The sequence below is a fragment of the Carcharhinus amblyrhynchos genome, chromosome 2, assembly GCF_965287045.1.
Source record: "Carcharhinus amblyrhynchos chromosome 2, sCarAmb.v2.hapA, whole genome shotgun sequence".
NCBI classification, from domain to species: Eukaryota; Metazoa; Chordata; class Chondrichthyes; order Carcharhiniformes; family Carcharhinidae; genus Carcharhinus; species Carcharhinus amblyrhynchos.
Window position 1 is genome coordinate 38,778,430 of NC_137325.1, and position 16,090 is coordinate 38,794,519.

Consider the following 16,090-nt stretch of genomic DNA (forward strand, 5'->3'; position numbering starts at 1 on the left):
GAACACCATCCACCAGGTACACAGTCTTGCAACTCAGCCAATGTTGTCTACCTGATACGCGCAGGAAAGGATGTCCCGAGGCATGATACACTGGGGAGACCATGCAGATGCTATGACAATGGATGAATGAATCCTGCTTGACAATCACCAGGCAAAAGTGTCCTCTTCTTGTTGGGGAACACTTTAGTGGTCACAGACATTCGGCCTCTGATCTTTGGGTAAGTATTCTCCAAGGTGGCCTTCACGACACACGACAGCGCAGAGTCGCTGAGCAGAGACTGATAGCCAAGTTCCGCACACATGAGGACAGTCTCAACTGGGATCTTGGGTTCATGTCACACTATCTGTAACCCCCACGACTTGCCTGGGCTTGCAAAATCTCACTAACTGTCCTGTCTGGAGACAATACACTTCTCTTTAACATGTGCTTAATGCTCTCTCCACTCACATTGTTTGTCTGTAGCTTTAAGACTTGATTACCTGTAAAGACTCGCATTCCAACCATTATTTTGTAAATTGTGTTTGTGTCTTTATATGCCCTGTTTGTGAACAAAACTCCCACTTACCTGATGAAGGAGGAGTGCTCAGAAAGTTAGTGGCTTTTGCTACCAAATAAACCTGTTGGACATTAACCTGGTGTTGTGAGACATCTTACTGTGCTTACCCCAGTCCAACTCCCGCATCTCCACATCTGGACTGAAGGAGAGAACAGGGAGCTTAAACAAACCTTTATAAGGGAGAAAACGGCTGGAATTCATAACTGGAGAGGCAGCTTAAAGAATTGGACCCATAACATACCAGTTATTTATTTTAAGAATGTAATCGGCTCCATTTGCCACAGTCCACTGTTCCTCCCGCTTGTGGCTGACTACGCGGCAATTGACTCTGTGTAAATTCTATTGACAAAACAGATAGAAGCAAACACATGCCCTTTCTCCACAGTGACATTAATCCTAAAGCAAATTGATTTGCGGCTTTCAGAAGCATCGCGAATCCAATTCTAAAGCAATACTAAACTAGTAAGTTATTGTTAGTTTGATTAGAACTGGTGAGATAATTTGAATGGTTTCGTAGTCGTCTTAAACCTCTCGCCACCATTAAGACTGATCAAACGTTTGGCCACTTGTCCGAATGGCGCTGTCTTTGTTTTCCTCAATGTCAAGTTCAGTCCATTCTGTTAAGGGCGCTATTTAAATGCAAGTTGTCAGTGCTCTTGTGGTATTGTTTCCCGATGACTCGTAGGTACCTTCACTGGTCTAAGAAATCACTAATCGATCTCCCTGCAGTCTTGACTAATTCTTGGAGTTTAATCACCCTGATTAAGAACACCCCCACCCCCCACGCCTTCCATTCCCCTGAATCAAACTCCAACATATTGCGCTGGCTGGCTGCGCGGTTACTTGCTGTAATCGTAGGACAAATGTCACTTTTGAAATGAGAGACACCGGAGAACCTGTGAGAGCTGCATTAGATTACTAATCAGGAAAGGAACTGGTATAATATCACTGGTAGAATCCACTGGCCACCTCATTGTAACTAATTTCACAAATGCTTGCTGAGTTTATAAACAGCCTTGAAAAAGGACAGGCCTTTCCTTAGTTCCTTTTTAAACTCGAAAGCTTTTCGAACTCAGTGTATTATCCGAAATGCAAGTTTAAACAATGTCAACATTTTTTCAGATTCGCGCTCGGTACATCAGGAAATAGCCTTCCAGTGTATTTGACAACGATTAACCTCCAATGCTTTGGAGTCGAGGTGTTTGGGTTGTCGAAATCAGTTCCCAGAAGCTCGTAGACATTTACGGTGGAAAGTTTTTGATTGGCTCCTGGAGCTTTGCCGGAGTGTGTGCACCGCCACAATCGGCGGGGAGTGTGTTCCTGCTGCCAGAAGTTTTGGCAAAGTCTGAGAAAAAAAAGACTTAAAAAAAATGCTGGCCTCGCCCCGTCCGTGGAGGAGGTTATTTTGTAGGCAGCGTGTCGCTTATCTAAGTCTGCAGCTCCTTTGGGTGACTAATAACATTGTCTTGGGATAAAAGCACATTGAGCTGTTTACAGAGAGACACGTACTATATAAAAGGAGAGTCGCTGCCACAGCAAAGCAGAGCTGGAGTAAAGCATAAGCTCTTTTCAACTGGACCTGAGACTGACAACCAACTTTATCCCACAGCTTACCCACCGTATATCTACTTCTGGGCTCTAGTAACGTGCCGATATTCTATCCATATAGAAGAGAAGAATAAGGAAAGATACCTGACAAGAATATTTTGGTTTAATTTTGAAAATGGAGTTTAACGTGTTCTTTTCCCTGCTCTCTCTGTTGTGGGGGCTACATTTCTCCACAGGTAAGTCTAAATCCTCAAGAGAACTTTAAAATAATCACCATATAGTGTACAGATAATTCAAAGTCTGAAATTAAAAACACACTACCCAAATAACGAATTCATCGCGAAGAGGAATTTTATTGGCACCGAGTTATCTGACTATTTGAATTAAGCAACTTTGAGGCTAACAAAATGCATGTATGTTTTTCTAACTTTTATTTGTCTAACACATACAAAGATCAAAGTTTAGGAATTAAATTCAGTGTTAACTAACCGCAAGGTTTTGTTTCTCTATATTCGAGCAATTAATTAAAATGTTTACATTTGTAATAGTTTCATTAAAATGAATCTATAAAATAAATGTTTGATGCAGAATACAAACAGTGTCAGTGCGCTAACCAAGACGGACCAGTGTCTGCAATCTCTAATCACTGCGGAACTAACTTGTTCGTACTCCCAGATACTTTTCCCCAAAACATCATATTTTCTAACAGTAATCTGGGTTATAGGAATGGCAGATTTCATAAAGTTGAATGTAACTTATCTTTGTCTGAAATCTGGTGTTAGTTGACATACCAGACGGGTTAAAATTGAAAAGAGAGCGTGAATTTGCCCATGGTGCAGTGTGTGAGACTGACTCAGTGGGTGCACCTGTCTCCAGCCACAGGGTTTGATCAGGAGGAGAGCGCACATTGATCTGAGCTTCATGTTATTCAGTAACGAGCAGCAGCAGCTTATTGGGATTTTTGCAGCAGGAGCAGCACCAAGGGCTATTCGGGAGCTTTTTTAAAGGATTTATAGTCCGATCAGGAATGTCCTTTACAAATTACTCGGCCGGGGACCTGCCGGGGGTTTCAATAAATTCAACCAGAAAGGAGTTTTTAACCAGTAAATGATAACCATATTCAATGGATTGATTAAGTTCTGAACAATAATGCATTCTCTGTGTGTCTCTGGCTCGCAGGCTCTCCGCTCTCGAATGCAGCAGTGACGGTCTCTCCTGTCTCCTCAGCCAGTCAAGCTTCCAGCTCCATTCCCCGGCGACTCAGCCGCTCCAAGCGCTGTTCTTGTTCCTCTTTTCTGGACAAGGAATGCATCTACTTTTGCCACTTGGACATCATCTGGATCAACACACCCGAGTAAGTGACTGAGTGCCTGAGAGTGGGAGTTTGATGTTAGAGCCTGGTATTAACCCCAGCACAAGTAAAAGCTCAATGCAGGGCTGGCAGTGAGAGGATAGTCCTGAGAACCAGATATTTTTTAAAAAAATACTGTTACTGAGAATTTCTTCATGCTACTATAGCATACAATACACTTGGACAGACACCTGGCAGGACAAGTTATTATGGTGTGAATTTATAATGACAGCTTCCCCATGGGAGCCTGCCACTACAATAGATTGTCAGCAGTACCATTCTAATCGCCAATCTCTGAGGGAAAATGACAGTAGCTCTCAGCGCTGCTGGTGATTTTACTGCGATAAAGCATGGTCTAATAAATCAAAGAGAGATTAATCTATTGTTCAACAAGAAAATTGTTGCACGATATTCGATTTTGTTATGGCTTGTCTGGCCTGAATTTGCTTATTATTTAGTTATGTCATTATGTCAGTGTGAAAGAATGCTCTCACTTTACAAGATTCACACGCGACAAGCGACGACCACTTCGGGTAAATAGTACTCAGTACTTGATCTATTTTGTTCTTCAGGCGGATTGTCCCCTACGGACTGGGCAGTTCCCCTCGGGTCAGACGGTCTGTGAAGCAAAACTTGGCGTCGCTGGGGGAATTGAGGCCACGATGCGAATGCAGCAATCAAGAAGACACTGTGTGTTGGCGATTCTGTGAAGGTGGACAACAGACATCGAGGTACAAAAATGATCCCGTTCACCTGTTTTTTTTCCACAAATCACCTTAATCATAACAGCTCGGCCTAAAGCCATAGTCGTGGAACCATCTAGGATCGAAACATTATTAAACATCTTTTGTAGGAGAAGAAAAATAAAGCCTTAGATCATAACGAAAGTAAGTTAACTGATTAATGCGAATTATATTAATTAAATTGAGATAAAAATGATAAGATCATTACATAAAGAAGCAGAAATAGGCCATTCAGCCCATCGAATCTGCTCTGCCATTCAATCATGCCTGATAATTTTCTCAACCCCAATCTCCTGATTTTTCCCACACCTTTGATTCCTTTCAAGAACATATCTATCTCTGCCTTAAATACACTCAATGACCAGGCTTCTGTGGCAATGAATTCCATAGATTCACCACCCTCAGAACAAATTTCTCCTCAACCAGTTCTACTGAGGCTGTGCCCTCTGATCCTAGTCTCGCCTACTAATGGAAACATCTTTCCCATGTCCTGTTCTCAAACAATGTATGAATAAAAGTGGAGGGTTAATTTTATGAATTAATGTTTTTCTGAAGTATGTGGACAATCAGGGAGAGTCAATAATCAGACAGATTTATCTCCCATCATGAGGTGGAATCAGTATTCAAGCAGGTTGATCTCCCATGCTGAGGGAGTCAATGGTCAGGAAAGCCAATGAAGTTAAACCAAGGGGCCTAATGCAATTTTTCAAAGCCATCTTGGCCTTGGCATCAGATCAAGCCCAGGGTGGGGTGCAGTGCTTTGTCTTATCAACTTGGATCTTGTTTGTCTCTCTTGTGGGGATTTTGAGTCGGATTCAGTTCAATTTTGAATTTGGTTTTTGGAGCAAGCAAGGAATGGATTTGGGTTTGCCTGGTCCATTCTGAGCACTGGCTTTGTAACTTTAAGGATGGATTAAAAAATTAAGAAAAATATGGATAATGCATGAGGCTCCACCATCCCAAACAACTATTTGTTTGCTTACAAATATAGAATTGTTTGCACAAAAATGGCTTTAAGTATAAGTTTGCAACTTTATCAAGAGCTTCAGGAGATGTAAATCACAAAAGCAAAACATCTAACATACTGAACTTTTGCAGAGATCGACTTCATGTTCAACTTCTTATAAATCCCTGTGTATGATTATAATAGAAGCTGCTTCTGTAAACTGGCCCCACTTTAATTATATTTTCTAACAGTGGTGGCAGTGTAGTGCTCAAATTTTGTACTTCTCAACCCATCAATCTCTATAACATAGAAACCCCAAGGATATATTCTCAGCTTCCCAAATGGTTGTAAGTTTTATTATTATGTCAAAATGAGGACAAAGTAGAACTTTTTAAAAATGGGGGCTGAATTACATCCAACTAATTTGCCCTCTGCCCTCACAACAATGCTCCATCCAAAGCAACTTTTCATTTTCTGTTTACAATAAATGTAAATTTGAATAATTGTCAATATATAACATTTAATGAACTACAAACTTTCACTGGTTTAGGAATACTGACCAAACTTAAAGTTCATGTCCTGCCCAGCAATACACTTCACTTCCAGTCACTTGTATTTCCTTTTCTAATTGCTGACCTTTGGTTTTTTTTATCTGATCAGCACTGTTCACACCTTCCTCTTAGCCATTAAGTCAAGCCATTGCAGGTACCACATTAAAAAGGAAGATTTTTAAAACCAGATTTAGTTTAGATTTATTAACAATATCATATGTGTTTCATTGTAGAGTAATGTATTTTACTTAAAGGATTATAGCACAAGTTATTAATAAGACTAAAAGCAAATTACTGCAGAAGCTGAAACAAAAATGGAAACTCTCAGCCTGTCTGACAGCATCTGTAGAAAGAGATTGGAGCTGATGTTTCGAGTCTAAATGGCCTTACATCAGAGATTATTAATAAGGCTATTGTCACTGTAGTATATTTGAGGGTAAATCCAATACAGCCCACTCAAGTTCATCTTCTTGTGCAATTGGCATTAGATTAGAACAGGGCACAGTTTGACATTTCAAATTTTCTAAAGATTAATTTTAATGATCAGAAAATTAGGAGCAATGTAAATCATGGCTGTAGAGCTCTGCAACCTCACCAAGAGTAATTCCGCACCAGGATTGGCAAATTTCAAAATAAGCTCTATTACATTTAGTACATCCAAATCTTAATGTTGTTTTGTTACATTTTAATACAACACCAACAGTCACTTTTTAATCTTTGAACATGCATTAAAATTCCTCTAGCTGTGAGTATTCCCATATAAATCGTTGAAAAAATTCTTCAAGGATTCAGCTCTTATTCTGATTATTTTTCTAATTGGTAAAGACTATTGGCTGAAATAAACTTTACTGATAGTGTGGACAGCTGTTGACTCTAAAATCTTTCTAAATTTAAATAGTTACAGTATGTAATTAAAATACAATTCTTTATTTTCTTCACAGATTTTCAATCACAACTAAAGTACAACAGAACCACCTGGAGGAAGCATCAGATAGGATAAGTGGAAACAAACAGGCCTGCACAGGATTGAAATGTGTTTATCAACACTTCCTTAATGTCATAAAGTGAGTTTCATTCATATTTCTGTGTAAAAGCTGATTGTATAACAACACAATGTGGCAAGATTTTCCCTGGTTGCTACATGTTAGTGACAGTGTAAGCATTGAAAGCAATGAACAGAATTGTAAAACTGTAAAAAACAAGTTTACGTGTCACTCCAAATGATGACCAGAGGAAATCCTATAATTTACACGCAATGTTTTTAGTGTTCAGAATCCAGATTGATTATTAACAGAAGGTAAATCAGCTAGATTTTGATTTGGAATGGTACAATTTACCTAATACTCAGACATGGATGAATTCTTAGTTCTGAAATGAAGTTAGTGCCAGAACATAATTTAATATAATTTATTGCTATTTTATAATATTTCTGCATAACGCTTCTGTAAAACAATCATTTATAGATCTGTCAGCATGATTTTTATGACCAAACAGACAGTTTTTACATAATTTATGCTTTGCTTTCAAGGTTGGAGCCAGCAGACAGTAAGCATTTACCTACATCAGCGAAATGGATATATAGAATAAGGAAAGTGAGACAAGACAGCTACAATAAACTGAAGAGATTACCAGTTTCTATGACAGGCCCTGTGGCACAATGCAAGGACTGCAAGCGCTGACAGGCTGCCAGTTAACAGAAGCAAAGAAAACAGCACATGTTGGCTGCTTCCACAGAATGGATTGCCATTCTGTTCTGGCAAGGGACCAGGGATTGACACTTCAGTAAGGAGCTTGCCAAAACTGATGGGAGTTCAAGCTACAGCCTAGCCTTATGAGAGAAACACTGACCAGCAGAATGGAAATTAAATCAAGACTCTTCAAAATGGAACAAATTTAACTTAAAGGAAACAATGATAAGTTCTGCAATTAGTATGGGTGTGTCTACCAAAATGGGCTGAGATGCATTTAATACACTAACTGAGGAGTTCTCACTGAATTGTGGCTTAAGAAGATTGGATGGGATGACCGGAGTAAACTTCAATCATGTAGCCATAAGTTTGCCCTGAAGGATAGGAAGTGGAATTTAATGCATCAGATGAAGCAATAAGATAAAGACACATTCAAAATGTTAATGTATATAAATAAAAGTGCAAATGCTCAGTTTAATATATTTCACAGACACTAAATGGCATGCTGAAACTGCAGGATAGTCTTTTTAAATTAAATCTACCTCACTTTTTGTAAATGTTGTTGGCTAGAAATAACATTCTATCCTAGAAATAGCATCACCCTCTTCATGAACACATGGTTTGAATACAATATGGTCAGAACTATACTCGACTGTCTGAATCAGTGTTTCTGGTGTTTGTGTATAATAGTTTGGATGTGGAAGTGTGGGTATGTATTTAAAGGCAATTTGTTTGGTTACATTGGAAAATAACAAGGGTCTGGGTATATGTCATTGCCTACATTGCATGAATAAGTGTCTGAATATATATAATGGCACAATTCATGATTTTATCTGGCTATAGTTGTGTCTTAGTGAATTTATTGGTGGTGTCGTTTGTACAACCAGATAAATGCAACATTCTTATATTTGGTAAAGGAGATGATGCAATGTTTCTCCTAAAAAGATGGTAAGCATTGACAGCCAACATAGGCATGACAGGAACAACTGCATGATTGAAATATTGAAGAACTTGGTAACAAAGTATATTAACTTTTGAAAATGAAAATTTGCTTAAATATTTAAAAATCACTTAATGTTTCAACATTCCTAACTTTGACACTCTTTAAAATACAGTCAGTAACCATGATGTATCATATGGGCCATATTGGTCTTATGTGATTATTATTTGGTATGTATTTTTATACAGAAAATGTTTATCTACTTCATGTTTTTGAAAATAATTTACCTGGAAATAAAAGATTTCTATTTAATATGAAAATATACAAGGCTTCTTATTGGAGAGGGCAATGACTAGTTAGTTTCAAGAGTATCTTCAGAACAAGGAGGACAATTTTTTTGGCACAGATTGCAGATGCTGGAAAATAGAGTGAGCCTAAAACATGGGTTTTCTGCCTGGTACCAAATGATTTGTAATCATTCCGGTCACTTTCTATTGGTGCAAACCGGATCGTGCCCAGAAAGGGGGTGATGTCTGGAATGCACGGCCTGGGAGTGTGATAAGGGCAAGTTGCCTCACTTCCTTAAAATGCCTGGATGAGCACCTGGCATTTCATAATATTCAAGGCTACGGACCATATGCTGGTGAATGGGATTCGGTGGGAGAACAAAGGAAATTACAGCAGAGGAGCAGGTCCTTCGGTCTTTCAAGTCTGTAGCGACCATGCTGCCCAACTGAACTAAAACCCCTTGCCATTCCATGGAGCATATCTCTATTCCCATCCCATTCATGTATTTGTCAAGATGTCCCTTAAAAATTACTATCGTATCTGCTTCCAATACCTCGCCCAACAGCCAGTTCCAGGCATCCACCACCCTCTGTTTTCTTTTTAAAAACTTGTACATGTCCTTTAAACCTTGCCCCTTGCACCTTAAACCTAAACCCCCAGTAATTGACTCTTCCATCCTGACAAAAAGCTTCTGACTATTCACTCTTCATGCCACTCAATCTTGTAGACTTATGTCACCCCTCAACCTCCGTTGTTCCAATGAGAACAAACCAAGTATCTCCAACCTCTCCTCATAGCTAATGCCCTCCATACCAAGCAACATTCCAATAAATCTTTTCAGTATCCTCTCAAAAGCCTCCATATCCTTCTGGTAAAGTGGTGACCAGAATTGAACACTATATTCCAAGTGCAACCTAACTAAAGTTGCAACATGAGTTGCTAATTTTTAAACTCAATACCCTGGCTGATGAGGTAAGTATGCCATATGCCTTCTTGATTACCTTCTCCACCTGTGTTGCCACTTTCAGTGACCTATGTACCTATACGCCCAGATCCCTCTGCCTATCAATACTCTTAAGGGTTCTGCCATTTACTGTACATTTCCCATCAGTGTTCACCTTCCAAAATGCATTACCTCACATTTGTTTGGATTAAACTCCATCTGTCACCCCTCCGCCCAAATCTCTAACCGATTTATATCTTGATGGTCTATATCTCTGATGGTCCTCATCGCTATCCAAAATTCCACCAACCTTGTGTCATCTGCAAACTTACTAAACAAGCCAGTTACATTTTCCTCCAGATCATTTATATATATTACAAACAGCAAAGGTCCCAACACTGACCCCTGAGGAATGCCACTGGTCACAGCCCCTATTCAGAAACGCACCCTTCAACTACTACCCTCTGCCTTCCATGATGAAGTGGGAATGCCGGCGTTGGACTGGCGTAAACACAGTAAAAAGTCTGACAACACCAGGTTTTAGTCCAAATAAATCGGTTGGACTAAAACCTGGTGTTGTCAGACTTTTTACTGTGTTTTCCATGATGAAGCCAGTTCTATATCCATCCTGCCAGTCCCCTCTGATCCCAGGTGACTTCACCTTCTGTACCAGTCTGTCATGAGGGATCTTGCCAAAGGCCTTACTGAAGTCCATGTAGACAACATCCACTGCCCCACCCACTTCGTCACTTTCTCGAAAAACTTGATCAAGTTAGTGAGACACGGCTTCCCCTTCATAAAACTATGTTGCCTCCAACTAATGCATCCACTTATTTCCAAGTGGGACTAAATCTTGTCCTTGAAGAATCCTCTCCAATAATTTCCTTACCGCTGATGTAAGGCTCACCGCTCTGTAATTACCTGGATTACCCTTGCTACCCTTAAACAAAGGAACAACATTGGCTATTCTCCAATCCGCTGGGGCCTCCCCTGTAGCAAATGAGGATACAAAAGGGAGGTCAGGCACCTCTCACATGCTGGTGCATACTTGATGGGCTGAAGGGCCTCTTCTGCACTGTTTGGTTCTATGATTCTAGAAGGCTGATTAGCAGATTTAAAGTAACATTTAAATGTGCCTAGTCCACTCAATGCTGGGTTCTCCCAGCTTCCAGGATCTTTTGACCCTCAAGAGTCCCAATGTCCTGACGCTGGTGATCCATGTCAGGGAGGGTGTAGAGAAACATACTGCCAATGGAGGGAGGCCGGGGGGTGGGGGGGTGTGGGGAGTCCCAATTTCCATGGAGGCAAGCAAGGGGGTCTCACAGTACATTGTGAAATCGTGGCCTCCTTTCAAAACAGTTCCTGATCGCTTTGCAGCCAGGCCCTCCTAGAGCTGGTGCACAACTCACCACTCTCCCAAACTGTGGGATGATTGTGGGACTGTGCCTTTGCTCTGGTTTTCTCACAGTTATGACACTTGGGAAAGGTCTGGTCAAGGTCTTGATTTGTAGGTGTGGGTTTGCACAGATTGGGTGATGCAATCTGTTTGTTCATTATCTGTCGCTATTGGAACTTGAATTTGGTGGATTGAAAATGTTGCCAGTCTGTTACCTGTAAGATTTCTGAATGAGGAGGCATCCTAGTATCAAGGCTTGGGCAGTTAGGAATCTCACTGCAAAAATCAACAAGGAAGGAAAGTGGGGATAAAAACTTTAGCTAGTAAAGAAGGATGTGTGATTGGGTTTAAGACAGTTTATTTGAGGAAAATCGAGGAAACTTTGCCATTCACCTGGTGATAAATCACTTAACCTCTAAGTGCTCAATGCTGATGGGGAAGCCAAAAATAGAAAAGTATTCCATTCTCTGACATACATTTCTGATTTTGCTAAATGCAACCAAACCTCTTAAAATATATTCTGCATCTTGCAATAATTTTCCAAAAACTGGAACAGCAGTTGAGAATCCATATTATTTCCTTAAGTGTATTGGACTGTAGCTGGAGCATCAGTATAAAATGGTTTTACATCACATCAGCGCCACATTTATAGCTTTGAACCTAGAGTCTGTCTGACCTGACCAAAGAGTGAAAGAGAATGAAACTCTCTGAAAGAAGTCATCTCATTTGCTTCACTTTGGAGTTAGTTTTGATGAAAAGTTTAAATCACTTCTTGTATTCTTGGGCAGTGACTGGGTGTTTTATTCTGCTGTGCATTTCAGTGTGGTGATTGAACTTTCAGCTTGAAATTGTGTGCTCCGGTTTAAGCCATGACAAATATGTGTGGTTTACAGGTGAACAATGGAAGACTTGATATGTACACAATGCATTACAAATACAGCACAAAATATGCCGTGAAGTTCTAACAAGCCGTTTTTGAGATTTCCAATCAGTTTTTGTAAAGTGTAACCTTTTTGCGGTTCTTTCAGGCTGTTTTATAGCACTCCTGCACTAACTGTAATAACTTAATAGCAATGTTAAAAAAGGATTCAAATAAGATAGAACAATCCTAGCACAAATCCTTAACTTTCTCCAATCGCATGTTCAGATTGCCCATATGAAATAGTCAAAAAGCAAGTGACTGCTGAAATATTTCTGATTGTCGACAGTTGATTTTTTTGCAGCATTTTTTGTTTTCTTTGTTGAACAAAGCTTTTCAGAAAAACTTTTGATTGTCACAACTAAAGTTTTGAATATGAAATTTCTTTGGGTAATTTCCTGCTATTTATCTTTTTGAAGGAGGAAGCATGGGATTTAAGAGGGATATGTGAGGCAGGATTACATGCTAGAAAGATTGATAATTCACTAACCTTGCTGTGCAGCTACGTGTGCATACCTAAGAATGTAAACTTGGGGATAGCCAAATAAATATATCTTCAAAAGGCTCTGCTCCACCAGGGAAGCAGTAAGAGAGCTGCTGGAATCTAGCAACCTACATCACAGAGGTAGCACTGTCACTGATAATTAAAGTCACTGTAGCCCTGAACTCTTAGTCTCAGGATCATTTCTCAGGGACACCAACAATATCGGTCAATCTGTATTGCAGATTCATTAAGTGTTGTTCACTAAAGCAGATATTGGATGTGATCTTATGACCTTGTCCTGCCCAACTTTTGGCAAGGTGTGGTGGTACGATCGGGTAAGAGATGAAAAACGGAAAAAGCACCTTGTTTCATGCCTCCCTTGAATGTACCAGCCCTGTTTGCCAGCAAAATTGGCTTTGCACCAGAGAGGGCGTGAAGCCAATTTCAATATTAGTAAAATCATTAGCATGTCATTAGTGAGTCCCAAACACTATCATCTGGACTCACTTGCTCTTACCTGCTCACTGGTTGAGGTTCTACCATTGAAAATCACAGATGATCTCAACCAGCAGGAAACCAGACATGATGCCTCACAGAAGAGGATCAGAGGTCATTGAAGCCCTCTGGTGGTTGGGGACAGGGTCATGCACTACACATGGGGCAGTGTCAGCAAGGCAGCGCCCACCTGGAATCCTGGCAGTGCCCACCAGATACCTTGGCATCATAACTGTGCTGGGGCAATGCCAAGGGGGTGTGGCCTGAGTGGGGCCGAGCCAGAGTGAGGGTGGAGTTATGATGGGGGTGGAGGGAAGGAGAGCTCTGCAGGGGTGGCAGGGAGAGAACTCTGCACTCTGCTGGTGTGGGGATTGGAGAGGGAGGGAAGGAACTCTGCAGATGGGGGCAATTGGGCAGGGGGGAAATCAAAGTCCATGTGGCAGGTGGGAGAGGGGGGAGACCAACACAGGGGGCAATTGGTTTTGTAGCAGGTGTTGGGGGGGATGAAGTCCATGGGGCAAGTGGGCATGGGGTGGCACGTGATCTCCGAGTACACTGGAAGATCAGGGTGCCTGTGCAATGGCATTACCAAGAACTCAGCAGCTGGCTTCCCCAGCTGGCTTAGGCTCTGCCCACCCGTTGCAGGCAAAAATCTCTTCCTGGCACTTTTACTGCACTAAGTGCCATAAGATTGTGACTCGCAGTTCACCCAAAAAACCGATGCAATTCCCTCCTGTTCTCTCGCTCATTCAGCACTTAGAATTTTTTTGGTAAGATCATAAAATATTTACAAAATATTACAGTGCAAGGTTTTATCAGTGTTGCCCATCTGACTTCACACACAACATCATGACCTTTATGAAATGCAAGGCGTTTCAGTTCATCAATCTGCATTTGGCATGTTTCCCCGAAAGGAAACACACCATATTCATTTTAAATCAATCCACTCCACTAAGACTGTTCAAAAGAGAAGGCAGTCTGGAAGAGATGGCTCCAAGAAGACCAGGTGCACACCTGAACTGGAGGAGGACGAATACCCTGGCAGGAAGATTTGCTAGAGCCACTCGAGAGTGTTTAAACTATTTGGCAGGGGCGTGGGATCCAAAGCAGTAGGGAGACAGAAGAGAAAGTTGAGGACAGCACAGAAACTAAGGGGGGCACATTTAGTAGTAAAGGCAGTGTCAGTAATCCTAGCATCCCAGTCAGTAATCCTAGTTGTTGCATCAGGCAAAAACAGAGCAGAGAGCAAGGGGAGTCCAGATTGAACTACATTTATTTCAATGCAAGAGGCCTGACGGGCAAGGCAGATGAACTCAAGGCATGGATGGCTACATGGGATTGGGATATTATAGCAATTACTGAAACATGGCTAAGGGAGGAACAGAAATGGCAGCTCAATGTTCCAGGGCACAGATGCTATAGGAAAGATAGGACAGGAGGGAAGAGAGGAGGGGGATTTGCATTTTTGATTAGGGAAAGCATCACGGCTGCACTGAGAGGGAATATATCGAGGGTTTGGCCACTGAGTCTGTATGAGTAGAACTGAGAAATAAGAAGGGGAAATCACTTTGATAGAGTTATAATATAGGCCCCCAAATAGGCAGCGGGAAATTGAGGAGCAAATAGAACATAGAACATAGAACATAGAACATTACAGCGCAGAACAGGCCCTTCGGCCCACGATGTTGCGCCGACCAGTTACAAAAACAATGACCCACTAGCCTATATCTAATATATATAAATATCTAAGGAGGTTGCAGATAGCTCCAAGAAAGATAGGATGGTAATAGTAGGGGATTTTAACTTTTCCAACATTGACTGGGACAGCCGTAGTATTAGAGGGTTGGACGAAGAGAAATTTGTTGAGTGTATTCAGGAGGAACTTTTCATTCAGTATGTGGATGGCCTGACTAGAGAGGGAGCAAAACTTGATCTCCTCTTGGGAAATAAGGAAGGGCAGGTGTCAGAAGTGTTAGTGAGGGATCACTTTGGGACCAGTGACCATAATTCTATCAGTTTAAAGATAGCTATGGAGAATGATAGGTCTGGCCCAAAAGTTAAATTCTAAATTGGGGCAAGGTCAATTTTGATGGTATCAGGCAGAAACTTTCAAAAGTTAATTACGAAAGTCTGTGGGAAGACAGAGGGACATCTGGTAAGTGGGAAGCTTTCAAAGGCGTGTTAACCAGGGTTCAGGGTAAGTACATTCCTCTTAGAGTGAAGGGCAAGGTGGCAGAAGTAGGGAAACCTGGATGACTTGGGATATTGAGGCCCTGGTCAAGAAGAAGGAGACACAATACTTGTATAGGCAGCTGGGATCAAGTGAATCCTTTGAAGAATATAAGGAGTGTAGGGGTAGAGTTAAGAGAGAAATCAGGAGGGCATAAAGGGGACACAGGATTGTTTTGGCAGATAAGGCAAAGGAGATTCCAAAGAGCTTCTACAAATACATAAAGGCCAAAAGAGTAACTAGGGAGAGAGTAGGGCCTCTTAAGGATCAACAAGGTCATCTATGTGCAGATCCACAAGAGATGAGTGAATCCTAAAAGAATATTTCTCATCAATATTTACTGTTGAGAAAAGTATGGATATTAGGGAACTTGGGGAAATAAATAGTGATGTCTTGAGGAGTGTACATATTACAGAGAAGGAGGTGTTGGAAGTCTTAAAGCGCATCAAGGTAGATAAATCTCCAGGACCTGATGAAGTGTATCCCAGGACATTGTGGGAGGAAATTGCAGGTCCGCTCGCAGAGATATTTGAATCATCGATAGTCACAGGTGAGATGCCTGAAGATTGAAGGAGAACAAATGTTGTGCCTTTGTTTAAGAAGGGCTGCAGGGAAAAGTTTAGGAACTACAGGCCAGTGAGCCTCACATCTGTGGTGGGTAAGTTGTGGGAAGGTATTTTGGGAGATAGGATCTACAGGGATTTAGAGATGCAAAGACTGATTAAGGGCAGTTTGCATGGCTTTGTGAGTGGAAAATCATGTCTCACAAATTTGATTGAGTTTCTTGAAGGGGTAACAAGGAAGGTAGATGAGGACAGAGCAGTTGATGTTGTCTAAATGGACTTTAGCAAGACCTTTGATAAGGTACCACATGGTAGGTTATTGCATAAGATTGAATCTCATAGAAACCAAGACGAGGTAACTAAATGCTTACAAAATTGGCTTGATGATGGAAGCCAGAGGGTGGTTGTATAGGGTTGTTTTTCAAACTGGAGACCTGTGACCAGTGGT

General features: G+C 41.1%; 1 protein-coding gene across 1 annotated transcript; it reads left to right on the plus strand.

Moving 5' to 3' along the window:
- Positions 1–1,549: 1,549 nt before the first annotated feature.
- edn1 (endothelin 1) lies at positions 1,550–8,611 on the plus strand. The gene is made up of 5 exons (XM_080204775.1): positions 1,550–2,341; positions 3,285–3,459; positions 4,029–4,187; positions 6,638–6,760; positions 7,225–8,611. The coding sequence occupies exons 1-5, from the start codon at positions 2,281–2,283 to the stop codon at positions 7,373–7,375; spliced, it is 669 nt and encodes a 222-aa protein (XP_080060901.1). The 5' UTR covers positions 1,550–2,280; the 3' UTR covers positions 7,376–8,611.
- Positions 8,612–16,090: the final 7,479 nt, after the last annotated feature.